This window comes from Rhinolophus sinicus, chromosome 14 (genome assembly GCF_057876585.1).
Source record: "Rhinolophus sinicus isolate RSI-liver-muscle chromosome 14, RSI-T2T, whole genome shotgun sequence".
In the NCBI taxonomy this organism is placed as follows: domain Eukaryota; kingdom Metazoa; phylum Chordata; class Mammalia; order Chiroptera; family Rhinolophidae; genus Rhinolophus; species Rhinolophus sinicus.
The window spans coordinates 129,761,546-129,788,516 of NC_142514.1; the positions used below are offsets into that span (position 1 = coordinate 129,761,546).

The 26,971-nt window shown below is 45.9% G+C and overlaps 1 protein-coding gene across 3 annotated transcripts in view; it reads left to right on the forward strand.

Annotated features, from left to right (window-relative positions):
• The window catches only part of ME3 (malic enzyme 3), a 176,215-nt gene that overhangs the window by 113,568 nt on the left and 35,676 nt on the right, over positions 1–26,971 (forward strand). For all 3 annotated transcript variants that reach the window (XM_019739628.3, XM_074335628.2, XM_088791527.1), the window contains exons 6-7: positions 4,569–4,730; positions 15,056–15,159. In XM_019739628.3, coding sequence (XP_019595187.3) covers positions 4,569–4,730; positions 15,056–15,159 — 266 coding nt within the window. The remainder of the gene's footprint in view (positions 1–4,568; positions 4,731–15,055; positions 15,160–26,971) is intronic.

Genomic DNA, 26,971 nt, shown 5'->3' on the forward strand with positions numbered 1-26,971 from the left:
TCAAGGAAGACTCAGTGAGCCCATGAGGAGGTTCTGGAGTTGGGATGGCCATCACAGTCATCCTGAGCTGAGACACGGCTGCTGGGCCTTTATCTCCTTCATCCATCAGTCACTGGTTGCTGCCTTTGGAAAAAATGAAACGGAACAGGGGAAATCCAAGAGTAGAAAAACCAGTTAGGAGACCACGACAGCGGTCAAGGGAGAGATGGATGGGCTGATCCAAGGAGATAGAATGGGGATGAAGATCATGGAACCGATGGGAAAAAATAGGGAGCAGGTCAAGTCAGCAGAACTTGGTGACCAGTTGGCTGCGGTTGACTAACGACAGAGAAGCGTCAAAGTAGACTGGACAGCTCTGAGCCTGGCAGATAGGAGGTAACCGAGGAAGGGAGGACAGCAGAAGTAAAATGTTTAAAAGGAATAAGAGGGAGAAGCATATGCATTTGGTTAAGGACTTGGGGACTCTGGGAAGACTGTTGGACAGTCAAGTGTCAGTGTCCAGCCGACAGTTAGCTCTCAGTGTCTACTTAGAAACGACAGCAGGAGCCATTGGAATGGGTGAAGACATCCAGGTTAGAACGCTGTTGAGCTGCGCACGGCCAGGCTGTCTTAACAGCTGCGTTTGCCAAGGTCTCCCCTTGGTTTTCCTTTCATTCACTCATTTAACACGTAAGTAGGGCGTGTTTTATCTCTGGTAATGCTGAATTATAAATTCTAATCTAATTGAATTATAAATTATAATATATAATCTTTGCCCCAATAATAATCATTATTATAATCATAAGAGCAACACCATTTACTGATCACGTACTGCATACAAGGCATCTTGTTAAAGTAAGACACACGAGGTCTGACAATTAAGTTCACGAACTCATCCTAGAAAAAGTGCTACACACCTCATTGCTGAATATCACTATGGTCACCTTCCAAGTACTGCCCTTGGGAAGCTATGCACTGATGCCAGTGCCTAGTCCACCCTTCAACGCAATTTTGGAACTCTTTTTCTGGAATGGCCATCAGAGCTGTCGTCGTATTACCCTTGATGTCATGAATGTCATCAAAATGTCTTCCTTTCCATATTTCCTTTATCTTCCGGTAAAGAAAGAAGTCGTTGGGGGCCAGATCAGGTGAGTAGGGAGGGTGTTCCAATACAGTTATTTGTTTACTGGCTGAAAACTCCCTCACAGACAGTGCCGTGTGAGCTGGTGCATTCTCGTGATGCAAGAACCATGAATTGCCGAAAAGTTCACGCCATCCTACTTTTTCATGCAGCCTTTTTTTTAGCACTTTCAAAGAGTAAACTTGGTTAACTGTTTGTCCAGTTGGTACAAATTCATAATGAATAATCCCTCTGATATCAAAAAAGACTAGTAACATCGTTGCAACAAGTTCTCAAACTTAATTGTCAGACCTCGTATATTATTTCATTGCATCTTTACAACAACCTGATGAGTTGGGTGTCACTATTATTCCGATTTCATGGAAGATTAAAACTCAGAAAAGTTACCTGTTGACCCAAGATTACATATGGCAAATCATCAAGGGGCATAGATTCAAATACTGGTTATTAGACTCCAAAACCCCTGCCATTAACCTTTAGGCTGTTGGATGAGATAAAACGTGCGTTTTAAAAAATGTTAAAAAAAAAAAAAAAAATGTTAAATAAGAACCCAAATGCTGTCACCATCAAATGTTTAAGTAGCATAGGTGGGGCTTGGCAAGCAGTAGGTCCTTAAACGTTTGTGGAAGGCAGGCAGGCAAATGGGACAGGTGAGCAGGACAGGTGAGTGGGACACACAAGTGCTGGGAGAAATCGCATTTGATTGTCATGGGCAAGATGTGCGCGGCTGGGAAAGAGGAGAAGGACCTTCTAGCAGAGAGGAATATGCAGGCTGAGAGCTAGGAGATTTTTGTTTTTTTCAGACTGTATGTGGCAGGAGTGAGGAGGCCCATTTGGCTAAACTACGCAATTTTGTGTGCAGATAAATAGCAGGAAATAAGTTTCAAAAGGTATGTTGGGTTCGAGTCATTAAAGAGTTAGGCATTTTGAACTCTATTTTATGGACAATTAGAAGTCATTCAAGGTCTTTGAGCCTGGGGATGGCCTAATGAAAATGGGCTTCTGATATAATGAATCTCACATTGGTTGGCAGGAGAGATTAGAAGAGAGATGAGAGAGAGTGTGTGGTTGTGACGCTATTGCAATAACCCAACCATTAGCACGGTCGGATGAAGAGTGGATGACAGAGGGAGGTGAGACATTCCCTCAGAGGAGCCGCAATGCAGGAGAGACATTTCCAGGCTGGGAGGGCTTCATGGCAGGGCCCCCTCACCATGCTGAAAAGCCCCAAAGTTATAGGGTTAACACCCTGGAGTAGTAGTTGATTTGCTCCGTGTAACTCCTTGTCACTCACTGCCCCTAAGCAGAGAGAAATTCTAAGGGAATGGCAACCAGAATAAGGACGCTTTGATTATGAGAGCTAGTAGAGAAATGACCAGAGTTTGAGCACCCAGGGGGGGCACAGGCTCCACCTGGGAGAGCTGCCAGGAGGAGGTCAGAGGCAAGAGAGGGGGGCACTGAGGCAGGGCAGGACTTTGCTGAGAGCACAGGTACTTTAACCCAGTCAAGTGGGGTGGTAGAAGGAGCCCTGAGCCAGGAACCCCAAGCCTGATTAGAATCCTGACCTGCCACATACACAAGGAAGGTGACCTTGGTAAGTCATCTAATCTTTCTGAGATAAATGATGTGAAAACATCAAGTTCAGTGCCTGGCACGTGGCTGATACTGAAATATGCATAGAACGTGAAGGTCTAAGAGCTCCAGTTTGCTCACCTGTGAAACAGAGATAACAATCTCGGACCTGCCTATCTGCCAGGGCCGTGGGATCGGTGAGTTGTGGGTTGTGACAGCGCTCTCCATAGAGGCAGCAGCCCAGTCTCAGGGGCATTGGTGATCTTTATGGGTCTGTTGCACTCACCCCTTTTTCAGAAGTGGAAGAATACTCTTAAGAATCTTTACACCTATTTCTTGTATGCGCACACCCTTGGAGAGAGAGAAAAGGAGTGAGAAGATGCCGTGGACCCTTTGGGTACTGCCTCATAAACTCTTCCAGGGAAAGGAGGAGTCTTCATCTCTTTATCCCCAGTGCACCCAGTACTGTACCTTCAGGGATCACATTGACTGAGCCCTATGGTTCTCTCGGGCAACATGCTTGGAGCCAACCATGACATCCATCGCTCAGAGCTGGTCCTAAACCTGGCCCAAATCCAGGTTCCAGTGGAAGGATGGGTGGCCCGTTAACCTTAACTCATTTAGAGGTGGGGGGAACCAGTGATGGTGAGCATATTGGAGTGACCTATAAACAACTTCCTGTCACCCTGAGGGGTTCTCCTTGGCCTGACATTCAAGGCCCTTCAGTCTTACTCCTGCCTGACTTTCTAGTCTCTCCTTTCCTTCAAACTGCACCCCCACACACAGCCTATCCCCCCGACCTCTGCCCTGGATCTTAATTTCCTTTTGCATCAAATTCCTTTCTCACCAGCCACACCTTCGGTGGACTGTCTCCATCTGTCCAAGTTCTGGCACGTGTGTCCTCTCATCCATGAAGTGTTAGCCTACAGGAAGTAACTCTCCCTTCTTTCAATCTCTGCTGCCTTTGTCCTGTTCTGCTGCATTCGCACTTTCCTCCCAGAGTTATAAATATACATGTTCCTTCTCCTTTTTGCCCCTCAGTTCTTTAAGGGCTATGTCCACGCATATTTGTTTTTATAGATGAGCAAACTGAAGCTCCTTCACCCAGGAAGTGTCTTATGCAAAATAGGTGCTTCATAAATATGTATTAAATAAGTGAACAAATGAATATCCATCATAATCATATAATCATATCTGTCATCGCCATCAGCTTCATCAGCTTCTGTTAATTCACAGTAGGTAAGCGTTGAACTAGCCCTACGTCTACTACCTCATAGGCACTCAGTGATTAATTGGCAAGACACAGAGGTAATCCCAGAAAGCCTGAGAACCCTCCTGGTTTCATGTGAAATAGGGATTACAGCAGACGTCGCAGGGAGCTCTGTCCTTTGCAAACTGGACTTCCTATATTCCAGGGGCAGGCTCCACAACACTTATTTGATCTCTAAACCCTGGAGGTGTAGCCGCAGCAGGAACACTTGTTTTTCCTTAGGTCCGTCCGTCCCTGCCCGCCCCCCTCAAATCTCAAGCTAAAAGCATCTGCTTGGTTTTTTGAGGGAGAGTTGCTAGATGTATTTTCCCTCCAGCTGTTTCTGCAGCCCCTACCGGAACCTCTGAACGCAAGGCAGGTGTCTTTTCACCATCTCACCTCAGTGGGGTGTCTCACCAGCCTGCCAGACATGAGAGTGGGATGGGAGAAAGACCAGCCCCCTGCAGGTGAACGAACCCTTTGGCCTTATCCCAAACAAGCAGTTTTTTTTCCCTTAGCAGAGGCCGTGAGCATTCAGGTGTTGGCCTGACAGGCTACGGGCTGTTAAAATGAGCACTTTGTCACAGAAGGTGCTGTCCCTGATTGATGGCGTCCTTTGTTTTCCAGGCCGTGGTGGTGACTGATGGGGAGCGTATCCTGGGCCTGGGAGACTTGGGCTGCTACGGCATGGGCATCCCGGTGGGAAAGCTGGCCCTGTACACAGCGTGCGGGGGAGTCAATCCACAGCAGTGCCTCCCCGTCCTGCTGGATGTGGGCACCAACAACGAGGTAATGCACAGCCTGGGCCAGGAACTCTGGGCCAGAAGGTGGCAGCGGGGATGGGTGGGGAGCACCTTTGTGGGGCAGTTATATGCATATCTACAAAGCATCGGGCCATTCCTCGGCTGGGTCCCCTTTGCCAGGGCACTGCTCCTACACAGCTGTGGCGTGGAGGCCCTTTCTTTTCCCTGCTTGCCATCCCACTCTCCCAGCCCCCATTTTTCCCCCCTGCCGCTGTTGGGTCTTCTTGCTCTTCTATCTCCTGAGGCCCTCAATGAAGACCCGGCTTGGGCTTTCTTTGTTTCCTTGCTCCATGAATCCAGGCAGCTTCCATTGTCCTCAAGGCTTCTCTCTGATCCAGGGCCACTGATTGTGAGGTGGGAGTGGCTGCTGGGATGTGTTCTTTGAGCATTTGAGAGGCAAGCTGCCTCAGTAAAGGATTCAAACTGAAACACCAGGGACAAGGGCTGAAATGTCTGGATCTGGCAGAGGAGTGTCCGGCAAACCCAGGGAGAGAGACTGTGGGTGAGATCGGCTGCAGGATTCCAGGGGGTTTAGGATTTAAGGAGCTCAATCCCCAGTCCCGAGTGTGTCTGCTCTGGGGACCAGCCCCTGGGGCACAGTGTTTGTGTATGCCTGTGGTCTCAGCTCTGTGTCTATTTGTCAGTGAATATGAAAAATATCCAAGAATTCCTTCTTAATGACGTTTATCTCTTATTTTTAAATGAGTGCATGTTCATCTTTTAAAAATTTAGACAATCCAGAGAAGTATTAAAATATCAGTCACAAATTAATATTAGGTTGGTGCAACAGTGATTGCGGTTTTTGCAATTATTTTTAACCTGTAAACCGCCATTACTGTTGCACCAACCTAATACTAATCCTTGCTTCCATTTTGGTATATTTCCTTCCAACCTTCCCCCCCAAAGCACTTATAAAAACAAAATTGGGTTTATACTGCATATAGTTTTGTATTCTGCTTTTTGAAATGCAATGTATGTCATCAGCCTTCTTCCACAATGTCATTTTAATAGCTGCCTGGTACATCATCATTTACATAAGAAACCTTCCACTGTTGGACACTTAGGTGGTTTCTAGTCTTCTTGCCGTCATAACTGTGCTCCAATACTCATTTTTGCAGATCAGTCTGTTTCCATATCTGATTGTTTCCTAAGGATAAATTCCTAGAAATGGAACTATTGAGGCAAACGGGATGGTCATTTTTTAGATTCTTGATACCTATGGTCATCAAGGTTATATTTAGTTGCATTCTGTGGAGATCTCTCTCAGGAAAACTTGCCACGACTCTGCCTGGCTCCTCCTCCCTGGACACCACACGTCCCCATTTCTAAACAGAATGAGTACTGCCGCTCCTTAGTCAGGCTTCATCCACAAATACAATCAAATGAGGGCAGACCTTGCTTTAGAGCTGGGAAATAATGGGGAGGGGAGAGGGATGAGGTAGAACAAGGGGAGAGGGACAAGTGCTGGACTGGGAAACAGGGATGCTGGTCCCAGGACCCCTGACGGCCAGGTGAGTCTCTGCCCCTATCTAGCCTTGATCCCCTTCCAATACACCGAGGGGTGGGACTAGAAGCTTTCTGCGTGCTCTGCCATTCCTATAGCTCTTTCCCACATGCCTCTTTACCAGCCGAGGACATGGAAGGCGGTATGGTGGTACAAATCTTAGAGTTGCTCATCAAGACCAGTCTTCACGGTGGGCTCTGCACTGTAGTTCCCTCCGCACAGCCAGACACTTGCATTTGCTGAAATTGTCCCTCAGCCACAAAGAACATATGTAGACCCATGCATGCACGTAGCAAACTTTTAGTTATTATTCCCATCTGACACCTCTTGCTGTGCTCCAGGGGGATTTCATTGAGACCTTCATTCTCTGTCTCCTAAAAGCTGGCTGTAGGCCAGCCGTGATAGCAGCTTGAGTTTGACTCTGAAGCCACTTCATCCCCGAGAAGGGTATTGTTTGCCGCTAGGAGGTGCATTAAGAGCCTCTGTTGTTGAAGGTCCAGCACCCAGCAATGACGTGCTGAAGTTAGGGCTGGACCCATCCTATAACAAACCCTCCAAGAAGGATGGCAAGAAACCACGAGTAATCGTGGCCAGGCCCTTTACACACACCACTCTGTTTAAGCCTGACAATGACCCAGTGAGAGGAGCATGGGTTATTACCCTCTTTTTACAGTGGAGGAAATGTGGGTGCAGAGATATTAATTTTCCCAAGAAGAGCTGCTCGAAGGGGCAGGGTGGGGACCCTCTTCCCGTACCGCACCACACCACCTGCCTGGACTTCCGTTGCTTTATAACTAAAGGTCATTTCTTTGATTTTTAGAATTTTTATTACTAAAGTAACTTTAAAACGTTATTCAAAATCTTAAAAGAAAAGGAAATGGCATTTATCCCTCAATGCTACACTGTGTTCCCATCTAATATTTGTCTATGGATATAGATGTCGTTGTTACCCAGCTGTAATCATGTGCCCATAATTGTGGTTTAATTTTTTTCAATGAAGATTATTATGTAACATGTTCTCTTCACTCATTTAAGAAAAGTTGAATGTATTTTGTGACATTTAAATGTATCTATTAAATTTATTTATTGAGTGTCAGGCACTCTGCTAGGCATGAGGGAGATAAATGAGAGCCAAGCGTGGGTAGAATATTCTAGTTGTCAGTGTTTCAACACTGTCACCTAATTGATCATTTTAATGGTTCATGTGTTACATCTACGCAAAGTGTCTGCTTCTCCCTCTTGGGCTGTAGGCCTCTGAATCACCTCTCCCTCCTCTGTGTGGAAGGGAGAGAGCTTCCCCTGTGCCTGCTCCCTCAGGAAGCAGGAAGATTCCCTTAGGAAGGATAAGAGTGCTCCCCAGATGACAGGTGGGGGCACAGCCTGACCTGCCCTTGCAACACCATGGAGGTGAGAGAAAGCAGTTCTCGCCCAATCCAGTAAGACCAATACTAGTATCTGCAATGTGCCAGGCACAGTTTTGGCGCTTTTATATATTTTAATCTTATTTAATTCTCACAAAGGCTATAGGAGATATTGTTCTCCCCATTTTACAGATGGAAGAACTGAAATGTGTTAAGTACTTGACCAAACTCTGAAACATGTTAAGCACTTACCTCAGGTCGCATAGCTCTAAGTGTCAGAGCCGGGATTTGGACCCAGGTCTCTCTGGTGGCAGAGCTGCTTTGTCCTTCACGGCACGCCGCTCCAAGAGGTCAGGGATTTGTGTTACAGACTGGGTAATAAAGACCTGGAAAGGATGTGTTTCACATAGTCAGGGTCCATGGACACTCAGGATCTAATCAGGGTGAACTAATGCTATTTCCACAGTCCTCCTGCTCCAAAGAAAGATGACCCCACCACCACCACCACCAGACCCTCTTCAAGAAACTCGGAACACAAAAATCCAAAGTTACAAAGTGGCCAACATTGGAGAGATGGTGATTTATCTCTTTTAAAATAGATTCACTGTGTGATCTCACATGCTACAGTTCATTTTGTAAAAAATGAATCAATTCGCAAGATATTTCCCCCAGAAGTCTTGGGGCACATCTCTCTCCCGGAGCGAGCCATAGCAAGAAGAGAGGGAGGCTCAGCCTTGCAACTTTTATCTCACATGTCAGTGCAGGGAGGGCGCTGTTGTGATGGCTTTTAGTGTCAGGACAACCAGACCATCTGTGTGTCTGTCTCCATAAAAACTCTTGAGGCCACAGGAGCTTTGCAGGCAGAGAAAATACCCTCCAGGCTTCCTGTTGAAGGAAAACATCTGCTTGTCTACAGCCCTGAAACTCTGAGTCACTTTTACCTGCTGACACCAAGGAGATTTGGAAAAATAAATATGTGAGGCATTGAGCCCCTGTAGAAGGGACATTCCATAATTAAGTTCCAAATCGGGCAAAGCGAGGGAGCCCCACGCATCTGTTCTTGGCCCTCCAGCATGGCTTTGTGTGGATTGCCTCATGCATTTTGTTTCATCCACACACAGCAGACAGAGTCAAAGACTGTCCATGTTGGAGGAGACATGAAATACTTCTGGTGCAGCCCCTTGTCTCACACAGGAAAAGGGGCCCCAGAGCAGAAATGGCTTCCCCCAGGTTTGAGTCCAATCCCAAGGCTCATCCCGCTCTGTGCTAACGGTTCTGTGGGGAAACCTGAGGGGCTTGGCTTTCCAAGGACCCCTGAGCCCTAGAGGGCTTCTTCTCCTGGCAGGAGGCAAGAGTCTTGATGATTCACCTCCCAACAAGACGCTGTGTGCGTCTCTGTGGAGCTGACTGATGCGGAGATGGAGGAAAATCATGTCAGCTTGGTGGGGAGACAAACATGGGGTCAGATGATCAGCAGAGCTTGGTCAGCGGTGCCTTGGGGATGTTACTGGATTGCTGAGGAAGCAAAGGGTCTCCAGCCCCGCTGGTGTCAAAGGGTTTCTTCGCCTCGCGAGATCATCTTTACTGCAGCTAACAGTCAGCATTCACCATGTGCTGCCATCAGAGGCGCTCAGTCTCTGAGCGCATTCATCCAGGAGGTGCCCTTCCAAGGATCTGTGTAGCTTACTCTGGGCTTAACTGAGCTTCCAAAGAAATGTGTGGTGGGCATGTATAACCGCTACCCTCAGGGGACAGTGCGCTGTGTCTGCAGCGTGAACCCAATGCCAAGACTTCCCCTGACCCCTGGATGCTCTCTGAGTAACATCTTCGTGAGCCTGTTGCTACGGAAGATAAATATTATCCCAGACCAGCAGGTTCATCTCTCTTCCAGCTTAAATCCAGTGCTCAGTGACATGACATGTGACAAGGAGGAAACCATTTTGTTTTCCATAGCATTTCATCTCCAAGAAAAACCTCAGGAAGTCAGAGCCGGGCAGACAGCCATAAAGGGCATATTCAACTCCCACGGCAGAGAAGAAAGTTCTGGTTCACCTGCTTTGGATAAAAAAACCTTAGTCTAAAGTCATAGTTAGAGACTGGCTTGGTTCCGAAGGGAACCTGGTAACTGTGTAACAGAGGGGAAGCAGCCAGGCTTGGAGGTGAGTAAGCTGGTCCTAGCTGGGCAGACTCCGGGACCAGAAGCCGTCGTGTCTGCCCTGATGCCCACCAAATTTGCTTTGTGACCTTGGGCAGCTCATTTAACCTTTCTGAGCCTCAAAAACTCGTTTGGAGAAAGTCGAACCAGATGATTTTGAAGACATTCATAGTTCTTAATGCGTCATCTCCCTAGCCCAATCCTAGAAATCATGCAACTGTCATCATAAACACTTTTTAAGGGCCTGCCCTGAATAGGGCCCCTTTCCTCCAAGACTTTGTGTTGTGCAATAGAGATTCATCATGATCCCCAACTGACCGAGAAGAAAAATGAAGATGCAGAAGTGAAATACCGTTCCTGAAGTCACGGAGCTAGTTCAGTGACAGAGCCTAAATTCAAGCCCAGAGCCCCTTCTAATTCTACAGCCAGGCCACACTAAGGGTGCTCAGACAGCCACCAAGCCCAGCAGTGCCCTCTCCTCTGCCGTACACGGACTGCCAACTTCAAGATTCCTTCTGTCTCTCAATAGGGTTGCAAGATTTACCAAAGGAAAACATAGGACTCCCGTTAACTTTAAATTCCAGACCTAATCATTTTTTAGCATAAGTACATTCTAGGCAATAGTTGGGATGTATTTATACTTAAAAAAAAGAAAAATACGGCCTATCTGAAATTCAAATTTAAGTGGGCGTCCTGTATTTTATCTGGCATTACTACCTGCTGAAAACTTCTCTGCTTAACCATTATCTGAGGATAGAGGAGGGCTGCCAGGAGAGGGTGCAGGCCAGTTAGCAGTCCCACTGACCATCAGTCTTACAGCCAAATCGCTCGGTGGGACACAGGGAAGAATGTGGACCTCTTGTTCCATGTGGTGGCAAGACAGCCTGGGAGAGTGCCACCCTCTGCTGTCTTTGAGAAACTCCTTTCCCTCCTGCCAAAGGAGATCCAGCTGGCTCGGGATGTGGACCCGGCCTTGCCCCAGACTCCATTTTGGCTGGCACGGCTCTCCAGCCTGGTCTGCGGAATATAGCCTGGACCTTCACAGCCACTACTGGACTCTTCAGAGGGGACCAGGCCGAGGGTGAGAAGCCCACCCCCCACCCCAGATTCCCTGATCACCACAACGTCCGATGATTGAGCAGCAAGTGTCGCGTCACGATATCCAGTCAAAGCAACGTGCAACTTCAGCTTAGTTGTGTTTCTAACTGTGTGAGCTTGGGCAATTTATTTAAATCCTTGAACTCTACCTCCCTTATCTGTAGAATGGATATGAGAACATGTAAGACGGAAAGATCAAATTAACTCCTGTTCCAGAAGGAGTGAATCGCTTAAAAGTTCTATACAAATACAAGAAGCTATTTTTCAGTGTCATCTCCATAGGGAAACTTTCCAATTTTTTGTGGGCTTAGTTTTGAAATATTTCAGGCATAAAACATCTTGTTATAAAAGTAAATATAAGCATGGATGGACCTAGAGGGTATTGTGCTGAAGTGTAGTAAGTCAAACTGCGGAAGAAAAATGTCATATGATTTCACTTACAAGTGGAATCTAAACAACAAAATAAACAAACAAACGGAACAGAAACAAACTCATAAATACAGAGAACATTTTGATGGTTGCCAGATGGGACAGGGGTTGGGAGGGGGTGGGTAAAAATGGGGAAGGGATGAAGAAATACAAATTGGTAGTTACAAAACGGGCACAGGGATGGGAAGTACAGCATAGGGAATATAATCAGCAATATGGTAATAACTATGCATAGTGCCAGGTGGGCACTAGACTAGGCAGGGGGATCACTTCCTAAATTATATAAATGTCTAACCACTATGCTGTACACCTGAAACTAATATAAAATCGTATGGAATGTCAGCTGTAGTTGAAAAATTAGAAGGGGGAAGAAAAGACGAAGAAGAAGAAGAGGTTCAAAGTTCCAGATATGAAACAAATAAGTCTCAGGGATGTAATGTGCAGCCTAGGAATATAGTCAATAATAATATGATAGCGGGGTACGGTGTCAGACGGTTGCTGGACTTATCATGGTGATCACTTCTTTAGCATAAGGAATATAATCAATAATATGGTAATAACTCTGTATAGTGCCCGCTGGGTACTGTTGGATAACTTGATGTATACCTGAAATTAATATAATATTGTATGTGAGCTATATTTTAATAAAAAATAATTTTTAAAAAGTAAATATAAGGACTGTTTTAAAGCTTTGCATAGTCACCCTTATAGCTCAACAGTACCTCATTAGGGTTGACCTTTCATCTTAAATGCAGATATACTGAGAAATTTCTGGAAAACCCTAAAATTCTTTAGTACCACTGGAGAATTTGATATGCCCCAGAAAACACAGACACAGCACTGAGAAATTTACTCTTTGCTGCCGGATGCACCACCGATCAAATCCGTGACTTGGCAACATTACAAATTATAACTTACCATGGACCCTTTCATCTCTATCAGAACAAAAAGAGCAAATGTTCTCTGCAAATGCCAAGAGTTACTCCATTTTTATCATTTTTGTGTATGCCCTTCCAGGTTGTACGTGTGTGTTTTAGACAGTTGAAATGATGATGTCTGTGCCATTTTGTATCTCGCTTTTTTCACTTTAAATAATCTCAGCTACCTTTGTCCAGGTGTCTGCACAGTCAAAAAACCCACCCATTTGAATGACTGTCTAGCTATCCATGAAGTCATTATACCATCTTTTACTTTCTTGTCCCCCCCCTTGGCTGGATGTTTACTGCCTCTAACTGGCTTTTAGATGGTCACTTTGAAGGTGGCACATGGAAGGGTAGGCACCATACATGTCCTCCTTTCACCCTTTAGTCACACACACACACACACACACACACACACACACACACACACACACACCTACCAAGGCAGAATCCTAAATAATCTCAAGGATGTATAATCCAGGGGTGAGAGGTTGAGAAAAGAAGGTTAGGCCCCACTGTCTTTCTAATGCAGACCTGTGGTGACTTGGAGAAAGCACTAAACCCACCTGAGGCTATGTGGGCCCTGGGATTGATTGTTGGTGAGAGTCTGGGAAGGCAGATTATTTCCTGTTCTTTGTTGTCCCTCACACCTTTGCCCAAACATCTCCTACAGTGCCATCAAGACAATACAGACCTAGAGCAGTATCTATAACAAAAAAATAAGTCAATCTGCTTGATGTACAAAAGAGTCACTTAAGCGGTGTGGCTCAGTGGGTAAGCTCATGGACTGTGGACCCAGGCAGCCTGAACTTGAATCCTGGCTCTTCCACTTACAAGCCCAAGGTCTGGGCAGGTTGTTTCACCTCTCTGTGTCTTGTTGCCCAATTTTTGTAAAATAGGGGAAAATAATGAGACCTACCTCTACATCCACTCAGGTCCTCCAGAAAACAGAAGTGTGAGAGGTGTATTGGGGAAAACACACGTGAAGAATAAAGAGAGGGAGCAGGGGTAGTTGGCAGGTGGGTCAGAGAGGACCCAGGTCTGACACCTGTGAAAGGAGAGAGGGAAGGAGGGAGACAGAGCTCTCTGCCTGCAGTGCAGCCCCGGGAAAGTCTCAGGCCAGTGAAAGATGGAAAGACGGCCTGAGAGGAGCCTCAGCTGGCCAGGACCGGCCTATCCTAGGTCTGCGTGCTCAGTCATGAGTTAGCAGCAGCCCAGGGAGGTGTGGCAGCTGAAGGCTGTCCACCAATTACCCTCCCTTGACAGGTTCTCTTACGGGAGTTCTGAGCTGCACACACCAATGCCACACCTCACAGGGAAGACTCAAGTTCTTAGAATATTTCTTAGTACGTGGCACATAGGAAGCCCTAAGAAAGTTAAAGCTACTTCCATTACTTTTTAGTGTATGTTATAATTCACAAAGCTCTTTCACATACATTATTTCATTTACTCGTTACAATCCTCCTGGGCAGTTGGTATTTTATCCCCATTTGACCGATGAGAAGAAGGTTCTGAGAGGTCATATGATGTGCCTGAGGTCACGAAGCTAGTCAGTGGTGGAGGTGAAGCTTGACTTTAAGCCCCTTGAGGGCACAGCCCATGGCATCCTTACCTCTGAATCCTGCAGTAGAAGTTCAGATGGAGATGAAGATAACACCAAACCTTGTCCTCAAGGAGCTGGCATTTTTGTGAGATAGACTCTAACACGTGGAAATTACTTGCTGTTTCCTAAACATACAAGGAACTTTTTCCTCCTTCTGCCTCCAGGCCCCAGCCTTTATTTGTGTTGACTTCTCGGCTTGGAAGGCCCAGCCCACCAGTCTAAATCTGTCCATCTTTTAATGCCCAACCATTTCCTCCATGATATAGCCCCCCGTCCCCCAGTGGGAATTGTTTCTCTCCTTCTCTGTGCTGCCATGTGCCACACTTTGTTCCAAAGCAATGGCACAGTGCCCTGTAGGAAAGTTTATTCATTTACTCACCAGCCACCTGCAATAGACTGTGAGTACCTTGAAGGCAACAACCTTCTCTTACTCATCTACAAATTCCCAGTGAGGCCCAATGTCAGCAGTAATAGATGATCAATAAACATGTCCCATGTACGTACTGTGCCAAAGAACTACAAGAGGTGGCATCACCTGACACAGGCTGGCATTAGGGTGGGCATCTTTCTTGAACTGAAGTTTCTGCTTGTATCATTCTTGTCCTTGTATCCCCAGGGCGTAACCCAGTACCAGGCACATGGTAAGGATTCAGTAAGGTTTCGTGGAAGAAAGGAAGGTAGGGAGAGAGTGAGGGAGGGTTTCTAATTTGACTCCAGATCAGTGGCTTTGGATGAGACCCAATACCTCAATCCAGACGCTGCCTATGGTGATTCTCAAGCAGCGGCGATTTTGCCCCCTCTCCAAGAAGACATTTGGCAATATCTGCAGACATTTTTTATTGTCACAACCGGGAGTGCTACTGACATCTCGTGGCTGGAGATCAGAGATGCTGCTAAGTATTCTACAATATACACGTCAGCCCTCACATCAAAGAATTATCCAAATCAAAATAGCAACAAGTGTCACTGCTGAGAATCCCTGAAATAAACCTAGAGCTGCAGCCAGAGGTTGCAAGATTGTGTCGAAAAGAGACTTGCCTGTTCAAAGCATCCTTGGCTCCTAAAGTGGGGACCACCTTGGAGCCCACCCTCAGTCGGGAACTTAGCCTTCAGACCCTTCCAGAGTGACACCTTGGGGGCGAAGGGGGGACAGCCAGCTTCTTCTTCCTTCCTCCCCTCCTAAGCCCTGGTCCTTCCTGGTAAACCAAGACACTTGAGAAAATGGATCTTGTCTGTTCCAGGAGCTGCTCAGAGACCCTCTGTACATTGGCCTGAAACACCAGCGTGTGCGTGGGAAGGAATATGATGACCTACTGGACGAGTTCATGCAGGCTGTGACAGACAAGTAAGTGGCTCAGTCTGTCCCTTTTGAAAGAGGGCATTGAAGAGATAGTATGACTAAAGCCAACACTGGTTTTGGCAGATACACAAACAAGAGGCAGTACATGCATGCAAGTCTGAAAATTCCAGCTTGCCCCATGGACTTGAATGACTCAAAGCCAAATGGGCTCGTTCTCTGGGAGAATCTTTGGGAGCAGAGAGGGGAAGGGAGAGGGTTGATGGCCGAAGGTCTGGGATCTGGAGGTAGTTATGTATCTGATATTTCAGGAGGAAAACCCCCTTAGCCTGAGCTGTTCTGGGTTGTCAGCATAAATAGGGATATTATGAGTGGTAGAGGAAAGAACTGTGCCCTTCTAACAAAATCACTTTGCAGGGCAGCTGGCCACATTACTTGTCACTTTCCACCTGGACATGAGATCCAGGCAGCATTAGTGAGCCAGCGTGGGCTGGGCCTGCGAGATTTATGAAGTGTCATTTCTGTTCTGGGGGGGGGTGACATTGGTGCTTCCGCCCCACCCCTTGTCTGCCCCGTCTATCTGCCATCCTGGCCACCCTCTCACCCAGCTTAGGCTGGGTTGGAGTTCTGGAAACAGCCCCTTCATCCATACACTGCTGGGCCAGTCAGTCAAGACAGTTTCAGCAGCTCAACAGGCCCCTACCAGCAAGTCCCCTTCTCACTTGAAAAGCTCCATCTTTTCTTGCTGTCCCAAGAGTGCCCAGGAATGGAAAAGCTGGCCTGGATGTCCTTGGCGAAATATTCCCTTGCCCGAGTTCAGCCACTAGAACCAGAGTGGTGGCTTGAGACAGTGCTGCTCTGGCCTCTGCAGCCACAAAGTCTCATTTGGGTGGGCTTTTGGGAGTATGCAAACTGACCCCCCACTTCCAGGTCTGTAACCTTGGGCAGGTTCCAAACTTTTAGTTTTCCTTATCTGGAAATAAGAAGAAAGCATTTTCCTGTTGTTGTGTGTTTTGTTTTTGTTTTTTCAGATGAGAAAAAAAATAACATTGTGGTTATATAGGATGGGAATAGTCCTGTAGAAAACAGGAAATTAGTAATGGAGTGTGGGGCATAGGGGCAAAAGTTCCTGTAAACCAGAGGGCAAGGATCTAGTGCGCACCCGGAGAGGTTGGTCTTAGCTTAGGAGCACAGAAGCCCACTCACAGAGGGAGGGCAGAGCACCGGGCAGATATGGGCAGGTGGGTGGACGTGATGGGGCAGCATGTGGTGGCCTGATTGGAAGAGGCAAGGTCATCCACTGAAGGTGAAGGTGGGGATGGAGGTGGTGGAGGTTTAAGGATAGATGACTTTCAACGCCCAAACTAGGCAACTAGAGGATGATTATTGGGCAGCTCCACGGGCCCCCTTGAGGTTACTGGTCATGAAGTTAACTTAGGCCAGTTGACCTATTTCTGTGTTTTCTCTAGCCAGCTTCAATCCTGTGGCTGCAGGGCAAGAAGGGACAGAGAGTAGGATTGAATCAGCGTTGGGATTTTGCCAGGCAAGAGAGAAAGGAACTGGGAGTGTATTCAAGGAAATGATTGTATTGATGTGTCATGAGGCCTCGGCTGGGTAAGAAGGGACATGAGGACATGGTGGAGAAGAAGAAGAAAGGACAGTAGTATGATCGATGGATGGTAAGTCCTGGTGAGGCCGAAGAATTATTGAGTTGGGTGCCAGATGGAATAAGCTGGAAAGAAAAGAAGTGGTAATCAGAACATTCAGTGTTTGAAGCGGACACTATGGAGGAAGAGCTGTTTCTGAGATGTGACCCCCCCCCCCAAAGCAGCTAATTCAAGGCTCAGCTGCATCAACAGAGGTATATCATCTAGAACAAGGGAGGTGAATATCCCACTTAATTCCCCCCTTTCAGACCATCATGAATACCACATTTGGTTCCAGACAAGATAATTTGAGGGTCATAAATTACCTAAAGTGCCTTTGGAGAACAATAATCATGACAGTGAAGGAAGTTAAAGGCTTAGCCTGGTGGGGAAAAGACTGAGGGACGGCTCTGTCCACACCCAGAGCACGATACCCCCTCCAGGTATCTGAAAGCTGTCCTTCCAGAAGAACACTGGACTTGCTTCTGTATACCCACATGGAGAAAAACCAGTTGGGAGAATGCCAAAGGAGGCAGTCTGCAGCTCAAAATAAATCACAGGTATCCCACAGTACACCGGACCTTCTGTGAGAAAGAGTTCCTTTTCACAGCAAGAGTTCAAGGACAGGTTGTGTGGCTTATTAGTGGTGTTCTTATAGGAGGAGAGTTCAGCTTTAGATGCTCTTTACATTGCTTTCCCACCCCGGGATTCTATTAGGATCTTTTAAGATCCCTGTGAGGCTGGCAGTAGAGGTATTATTATTCCCATTTTATAGAATAGGAAACTGAGGTCAGGAGAGGCCCAGCAGCCTGTCTCAGGTCACATAGTAGTATCTGGCAGGGTTTTAAGTTGCACATGGATCTGCTGACCCCGAGGCCAGCCTGCTTTCTACAATACTTAATTACCTTAATTACCTGTGGAGGACAAGAGCAGGGAATGAAGTCGGCTCTGAGAGCCTGTTTTCTGCTTCCTGTTTCCAGGGCTCACGGCTTATCTAATGAGTCAGTAGTCATTCCATGATTTCCCACAGAGACATCTTGCTATTCATGTGAGAGCGTTACATAAAGTAGAATGTAAGAGGCTCTTCAAATTATCATTAAACTTAGTTCCCAGTCTCACAGACACACAGCAGTCTAGGGGCGAACCCTTGGGGAGAGCCGTGCATCAGCCAGCAGGAATGTCCTTACGTGGAAAAGATGACGGGCTGACAGCTGGTTGTTTTGACGCTCTAATAAGCTAAAGCAGATGTGTCTGTGGATCCTGTAGGTGGGGAGGGAGCTGGTCTCCCCAGGCACTCTGGGGAATAGAGGAGCCCCAAGATGGAATGCCCGGCCTGAGGGTGAGTCAGCAGCCCTGAAGTCAAACACCATGTATTTTAAGAAAGAACCTTGGGAAACATTGACTCCTGCTTTCAACATCCTTATCTCTTTCCAAATATCCTACTCATAAAAAGCTCCAACTTCTGGCCCCTGCCCACTCATCAGGATGGGTCTTAAGATTTTTTTTTTTTTTTTTTTCCGGCCTGGAAAAGAGTCTCTATGGCTGAGTTACGATCTTGGACTTTGGCCCTTGGGGAGGACCTACCAGAGCAGAAGGAATGTCCGTGTAAATATGTGAAGCACAAAAATAGATAACTGTGAGTGTCCCGTGGGGACGATGCCTGATGGTCCCGGGGAAAAGACGAGCAGATTCATTCTACCTGCGTTCCCCCTGCCATGAAGGGAGAGCCGCGGCATTGCACCTGAGTGACAGGTGTGCTCCCAGGGTGTCCACTGACGTTGCTCATTTCTGTCACTTACAGTGGAATGGATGGGAATGGCCGCTTTAAGTCTGCCTCGCTCTGTCTGATGCTCAGCCTGGGTTGGATAGAACTCTGATGTCAGCAGCAGCTTCCACCTTTAGGCAGGTCAGGAAAGGAAACCACGTCCTGTCTCTCCAGCACCCAAACCCTAAATATGGAGATTCCTAAGCTGCTGAAAGAAGAGTGATAAAGAAGAAGGGAAATGATAGTTCTAAAAAAAACCTGACTGTTTCAAAAAAAGTCATCTGCTTTCAGCTCCAGGAAAATTTCTTTCTGTCTTTTTGTGTCTCTTCATCTTTCTCTCTTAGGCTCATGTTCTCTCTCTCTCTCTGTCTCTCTATCTCTCTGTCTCTCTCTGTCTCTCTGTCTCTCTCTCTCTCTCTGTCTCTCTCTCTCTCTCTGTCTCTCTCTCTCTCTCTCTGACACACACACACACACCATCCTACACTAGAAACCTGAGGTTCACACCATAATGGCAATCATTATTAGTGGTCTTTGTAGAAAGTTCCAGTTCTCAGAGAAATCCAGACAGCTCTAGACCCCTGATTTCTGAAGCCAGTTACTGCACAGGCCCGCCCCTTCACACTGCCTCTCAAGCTGGAGGCAAGCATGCATTCCCTCTGTCACTTCAGCATGAACGAGATCGCCCCCATTCCATCTCCCTTCTGCTTCTCATCCCACTTGTTTCTGCTCTTACATTTGGAGGATGCCCCTAAAGTTTTCCACTCCAACGTGCTGACAAAATGACTAAATTATCTCTACAGTGCCCTTGATTGGTACTGGTCAGGCCTCTGTTCAAAGCAGAGCACCAACGCTGAAAGCTGGAAAGCAGGAAGTGAGGTCCCGAGACTGTTCCCTGCCCCTTGGTCGGTAACGTCAAAGCACACCCCCCGTTTCAGTTATCCGCTGCGGTGGACCAGACCACCCCACGTCTGAGTGACTTAACACACGCTATTTGCTCTTGAAACTTTCAAGCTGAGCTGAGTCAGTGGGGTGGGTCCTGCTGGTCTTGCCAGTAGTTGCTTGTAGGGGCTGCTTTCAACTGGTGGAGTAGCTGGCAGCTGGGCTCAGCTGGGACTGAAAAGAAAGGCTGGGCTGCTGTCTGGACACAGAAGGGCTGGGCTCCTCTCGCTGTCCGTAGTCTCTTCACATCATCTCTCCATCTGGTTTCTTTTCTCGACAAGGTAGCTGAACTTGATTCATGGCAGTCCAGGGCTCCCAAGAACACGAAAAGGAAAGCTTCCAGGCCTTCTCATGGCTGAGACCTGAAGCAGACACAGTATAACGGTCCACCACATTCTACTGGCTAATGCAAATCACTGGTCCATACCAAATTCCAAGGGAGAGGGTAACACAAGGATGTAAATACCAAGAGGAATGGTTCACTGGGGAGCCACCAATGTAACAGACTACCACGTCCCATCCAGCCTGAGAGGCACAAAGAATGGGGCAGCCACCGTTATAGGAGGTTGTGCTCTGGAAAGGCAAGAAGAGCGAGAGAAGAATAACAGAGTTACTCATATAAGCAGGGAAATGTATGGTATAAAATCACAGTCATTTACTGGTACCTGCTGTACACAAGATGCTGTGCCAGGCATAGCAACCCACGGAGAAATAAACAGTCCTGTTATCAAGGAGATTTTCATTCACAGACATTTTCCTATATCTAGGAGAGCTTGGACCTGACTTCTATGCTTTCTTAGCCTCTGAGTTTCTATGTAAGTCTAGAGCTCATGAAGAGTTCTAGGATGGAAATATAAAGTTGGGAATTGCCAGTTCACATAATGTTTAGTGTCAAGGCAATGATGAATTCACCTAGGGAAAAAGAATAGAGAGAGAAGAGAATGGGCTCACCACCGTTTTCTGAACCACACCCTGTGGGTAACTGCAAACCAGCGTGCTCAGCAAAATGGAGGATTCGACTAGGATGTTATTGGTAGGAATGGCAAGGTGAGAAAAAAGTCTTCATTCATTGCACAAGCTCTGATGCTAGGATTCTAAAGGCTTTCTAGGTTCAACAGGGAAGAGTGTCATGATTGATTAGCAATGTCTGCCCTGAGCAGGGGAATGAGGTGTGTGTGACAGCCTGTGTGCTATGCTTTAGCCATTCGGGATCCATGAGTTGCCTCGTGGCTAAGCATCTGCAGTTCTATGAGCATTCAAAGGAATGTGAAGGTTGAAGATTTTTCTTCTCCAGGTGTTCAGGATATTTCGGGAGCTAAACCAAACCTTTCTATTTGGTCCACATGAAACGACAGCTTCTTCTTCTGAGTTATAAGAACATTCAGGAATATGGTCCCTTGGGTACACTCAACCCCCACCCCCCACCCCCAGCCCACTCTGGAATAAAGCAATGGATCATATAAAATAAAAGCAGGCATGCGAACACTGACCTGTGGATCCCAAGCCTGGCCTGACATTGGATAACTCACCAGGGGAATTATCAAGAAAACAGACTCCAGCCTCCTATGCCACAGTAGGCGTAGGTTGAGTCCTGGGCATCTGTATTTTTGAAGCTTTCCTGATGCTTCCAACAGAGTTATACAAAGATTGAAGTTTGAGAAACTGACGGACCACGTCCTAGGAGAGGCACGTTTTGAGTGGCCCCAGCTCCCTCAGCTTTTAGAGTCAAACTGGAGCCTGAGGTGAGTGTGTAAGGACTGGTACACAGAGACTTCCCACACGCCTTCCCACTGGGGGCCTGCATGAGGAAAGACCCAGCGCATTCTGTGGGCTCGCCATGCCATGGCAGTCCATCCTGACAGTGCACCTGCTGCTCTGACAGCTTCCTTCCGTCCCAGCTGCTTCTGCTGGAATCCCCTTGGCCATGAGGAACTTGAGCTGTTTGCAGGCCTGACATAATTATACTGCCACATGTGGGGAAAGAACTCACACATCTGGGTACCCAGGGCCCAGAAGACCTATCCTGTGGAGGAATGAGGCGTGCCTTTCCCCACCAACCTGTGCATGCCAAAGCTTGCTTCTCTGTGACTGTCTTGTTTGGGGGATTTCTTATAAAAAGTGTCCTGCGGAAGTACAGAAAGTCCTGTCACTTTTCCAACAAGTATGTCTATGTTTTGAAATTTGGCTTTTCAAACTTTTCCTGTGAAGGGAAAGAAAGATAGTAGCAGCAGGTACTGTGTCCAGCACTCTGGGGATCAAGCTTTATTTTCACCACTGAGGTGAGAAAACTCATCACAGAAGCTCCAAGAAAGCTAGAAGCAGCACACACAAATAATGTCTCTAATCGTGCATTTCCAGGGCTTTTGAATAAAGACTACATGCCCAACACTCTACTAGGCACCGTAATGAGATTCAAAAGAAACAAAAGACATGGACTGGGTCCTCGAGAATCTGACAGACCTTCCAAAAAGACAAAAATTTTGAACAGGAAATAATTAGAAACGAGGTAAGCTCTCGACTGGTGTTGAGTTCAAAGGGAATTCAGAGAAAAGCATGTGGGAGAAGATTAGAACAGAAGGCACACCCACTCAAGTTCTGCCTTCCCCGGGAATTCTGCCCTGACCAGCCTGGCCTGAAGCTCTTTCTGTTTGTAATCATAGAGTAACTATTGGCCAGAGAATTCATTTGCTAATTAGTATGCCCCGCATTGTAACATCTCCTCTAATGGTCCAGAGCTTTGCTCTAAAGCTTTTTTGGTCTTTAACCTTTCACGGTCAGAGCAGAGATTAGGCAAAGACGTGCCTGAAGTGTTTTAGAGGGGTTCAGGTATCACGGGGCTGGAGTATGGACTTCATGGATCAGACCTTCCTCAGGCCCTATGACTCTGTAATGTCTCTACCTGACTGGTAGTTCCTGGCGAGCAGAGAGCATGACTTTATTCATGGTCGGCCCGTGGTTAATGGTGAGGGAGGGAGTTGGGTGGTTGATTAGTTAGTTGAGGGATTGAAAGCCTTCACCAGGCTAACTATCAATTAGAATTATGAGTCTGACCACATCTGAGGAAGCTCGGAAGAAGGAACTCAGTGACTCGTTCTAGCTTGCCTGGCCTCTGAAGAAGCAGGACAGTTTTCCAGTCTCAGCCTGACATGGTTCATTGTTGACCGTCCAGCTTCTACACGTTTCCATCAGAATAGGAGCTGAATGGTGCCTGATGATGGACTCTCATGCCTGCAAGGAATCTGCCGTGGGCCACAGAAAGTGCTGGAAGGCTGTAGCAAACTGCAAACCAGCACTCACCTCTTTAGGACCTATGCACGTCCATCGTGGTCAAGCAGACTGAACAACTGAGAGAGCGTGACGTTCATTAGTTAAGGTCCAGCCCCAGAACTGTGCTGGAGGAAGTTTGCTGACGAGGCAGATGGATTCAGCGATGCCAGATGGCTGTTTCCTTTTCATTTTCCCTCAGCAGTCTGATTTTATCAACTGGCATTAGAATACGAACAAAATCATGCCCAGGCCTGAAAGTTTCGGATTATAGCAGAGAAGATGAAGGAGTAGAAGGGTTTTTGTGTTTTTTTTGTGTGTTTTTTTCTCATTTTCCTCAATGGATTAATAATAATAGTAATAATAGCTCTTATTTACTTAATTGCTTACTATGTGCATGTGCTGATACAAGCACTTAATACAATAGTAATTCATTTAAATCTCACAGCAACACTCTGAGGTAGGTACTGTTATTAGCTTCATATTAAGAGATGAGGAAAATGAAGATTATAAAGTGTAAGCACCTTGCCTAAGGAAGGGGACCATATGAAGACCCCACCCACTAGCCATGATTGTTAAATGCACAAAGTCTAGGACTGAACTGCCTGAGCTTGAACCTCTCTCCTGCCAGTTATTAACAAGCTACTTAGTTTATCTGTGCCTTCATTTCCTCATTTCTAACATGCATTTTTAACTTGTAGAGTGCTCAGTATGATAACTGACACAATCCATGTAAAATGCTTAACATTATATCTCATAATAGGAAACACTTCAATAATGTTTGTTATTATTATTATTATTAATTTAGGTAATTTTCAAAGCCACTTTCCTTTAGGTAGTGATTTAGTGGTATCCTCCTTCATGCATTCCTGCTTGAGTTAAATTATCAACTATTCTATCCATCACTTCCTTCCATAGTGCCCCACTCGTCTATCCCCTCCATCCCAATACCACTTTCCCTCTCTTCCCCAATGCTGATCTTATGAGGGGGGGAAAACAGCCCTAGAAACACTGGGTATGATCCATCTCTGTTTTCAGATCCCCAGGATATACAGTTAGTAAATGTGTGGTCTCCACCCCCTACATACGATCAGCTTAACTTTGCTCACCCCTCCCCCCAGGTGGAGAGGCACTGTGTATACATGTGTGTACATGTGGGGGTAAAATCTCCTATTTTCTGCAGTTTTGGCTGAATGTTGTTTGGACCTTACAGACCCACCACCCTGAGAGCATTACTCGCTTGAGTCACTGGACATCTTTTTGTGTAACACATTTCTCAACACAGAAATGAAAAACAGAAACTTGTCCAAGGATAGAAAAGCATTAAATCACCCCGAGATCAACCCACCGATACTGACTTAATTAAGAGGCGGCACATTCAGCACTTTGCTCTGGAGCTGGAAGGGAGCCTTGGATAACTTCACGTCCTCCCGCCCTCTCCCTCGCTCCCTCAGCTCCAGTCACTTGGCTTTCTTGCTGCTCCTTCAACTTGTCATTTTTGATAGAGCCACAGAACCTTCATGCTAGCAATTTCCCCAGCTTTGAATGTCTTTCTATTTTCATGGCTGTTTCCTTCCCATCATTCACGCTTGGAAACAGGTCCAAACCCAGGTAGGGTCTAGTGCGGAGGCCTCCACAAGGCAGGACATCGGAACTGAGCATCCTGAAGAAAATGGAAGCCTCAAATGGCTGCAGCCCCCATGAAGAAGAACTCGGCTCTGCTCCCCAGCTTAGGGAAATGACAGCTTGGGGTGGGGGGAATTTCTGTTGAAAGAAACCAAAACACCAAGCCTTTACCACATGTAAATTTAGACTCCACATTTGCAATATCCACACAGTGCAAAAATCCCCAAGTTAAGAAATGGGTATAAAATCTTGTTCCCTCCCACGGGTATGGCGGGAGAACCTGGCAGAAGGAAAAGCAAAACCTCCGTATAGGGATATTCCCACAACCCATGCTGTGTGGGGTTTCTTGAAGGAAAAAGCAATTCCCCAATGAAAATAAATTCATGATTCACAATAATCCACACAGAAACAATTCACAATGTGGGAACATCAGATACACAACTAATAGAACAATTAGAACCCCAGAAAAAGGAATATTCTGAGAAAGATTATAAAGCAGACATACTTAAGTGTATGAAAGAGATATTTTTTATAAGAATGAAGTAATGAGGAAAGTACTCAACACTGTGGAAAAAACAGGCAGATTTGAATAAATAAATAAATAAATAAAACAAAATTCTGAAAATGAAAAGCAGAGTCATGGAAATCCTGCAAAGTGCACTAGAGTTAGGGGAAGACACCATCAGAAAACCTAAATCCTCGAAATTTACAGTCTGGAGGTATCTTAGAAAGACCCTCCATTCCTAGTCCTCATTACCCAGAAAGGAAGTAGGACTCCAAGGTGTTGTATTTAAGAAGGGTTTTTCCTCCAACACGGGAGCTGCGGTTGATGAAACAGACCGTTTCTTGAGGGAAAGAAAGAATGTGTAAGACTGGAATCCCCAAATCCCAGCTTTGTCATTCCACGCCAGAAAGGATGTAGCAATTCCAGACAGTGCCGTGGCATGATGTATTCACTCTCGTTTCCTCTGTCTCTCTCCTTCTCTGTGTCCTGCTCATTCATACTCACACATCTGTATGCTTGCAAGGAATCTGCCCTGAGCCACAGAAATTGCTGGAAGGCTGTAGCAAACTGCAAACCAGCACTCACCTCTTATTCTTCTTATTCTACTGTGTTCATTTGATTAGGCTTAACCAGATTGTTTTTTTAATAAAGTTGGATAACTGGAAAAATTCCTAAAAACAAATGGTTCAGTCCAGATAAGTTATGTAAAGAAAAAAGTATCTGGATGTATATACACCGAACCGTTAACAGTGATTACAGATGAGACATGAGATTTTCAGGGATATTTGCTTGCCAAGCCATTCATTTCTATAATGTTTGATTGGGTGCAGGCATTTCTTTTGTAATTAGAAAAAAATATGGATTTTTCTTTTTTTAGTTTCAGGTGTACAAAACAATGTAATAGTTACACATTTACACCCCTCACAAAGTGATAACCCCACACCCCCAATCTATTGCCCTTCTGACATCGTTTATATCTATTACAGTTCCATTGACTCTATTCCCTATGCTGTACTCCACATCCTGTGACTATATATATATATATATATATATATATATATATATATATATATATATATTAAATTATAGTTGACATACAATATTATTCAGCTTCAGCTTCAGGTGTACAGTGCAGTGATCAGGCACCTATACAGTCCATGAAGTGGTCTCCCTAATAAGATATGTGCCCATCTGACACCCTACATAATCTTTACAACATTATTAATTATATTCCCCAAACTGTCTTTCATATCCCGTGGCAATATTGTAGTTACCACTTTGTGCTCTCTAATCCCCCCCCCTTCTCCCTCATCCGCACTCCCCTCCCATCTAGCAACCATCAGTTTTTCCTCTATATCTCTGAGACTATTTCTGATTACTTTGCTCATTTATTCAGTTCTTTAGATTCCACATATAAGTGAGATCATATGGTATTTGTCTTTCTCTGTCTGACTTATTTCACTTAGCATAATGTTCTCTAGGGCCTCCCATATGATTGCAAATGGTAAGATTTCACTCTTTATGGCTGAGTACCACAGTTTCTTAATCTAGTCATTTACCAATGGGTGTTTACCAATGGGTTGTTTCCACGTCTTGGCTATTGTGAATAGTGCTGTAATAAACAGAGGGGTGCATATATGTTTTCGAATTAGCGTCTTGGATTTTTCCGGATAAATACCTAAGAGTGGAATTGCTGGGTCATAAGGTAGTTCCATTTCCAGTTTTTTGAGATACTTCCATACTGATTTCTATAGTGGCTGCACCAATCTGCAATCCCACCAACAGTGCGCAAGGGTTCCTTTTTCTCCAAATCCTTGCCAACACTTGTTGTTTGTTGATTTATTGATGACAACCATTCTGACTGGAGGGAGGTGGTATCTCATTGTGGTTTTTATTTGCATTTTTCTAATGATTAGTGAGGTTGAGCATTTTTTCATATGTCTGTTGGCCATCTGTACGTCCTCATTAGAGAAATGTCTCTTCATGTCCTCTGCCCATTTTTAATTGGGTTTTTGTTTGTGTTTTTTTTTTGGTGTTGAGTTGAATGAGTGTTTTATAAATTTTGGATATGAACTCCTTATCAGCTGTATTATTGACAAATATCTTCTCCCATTC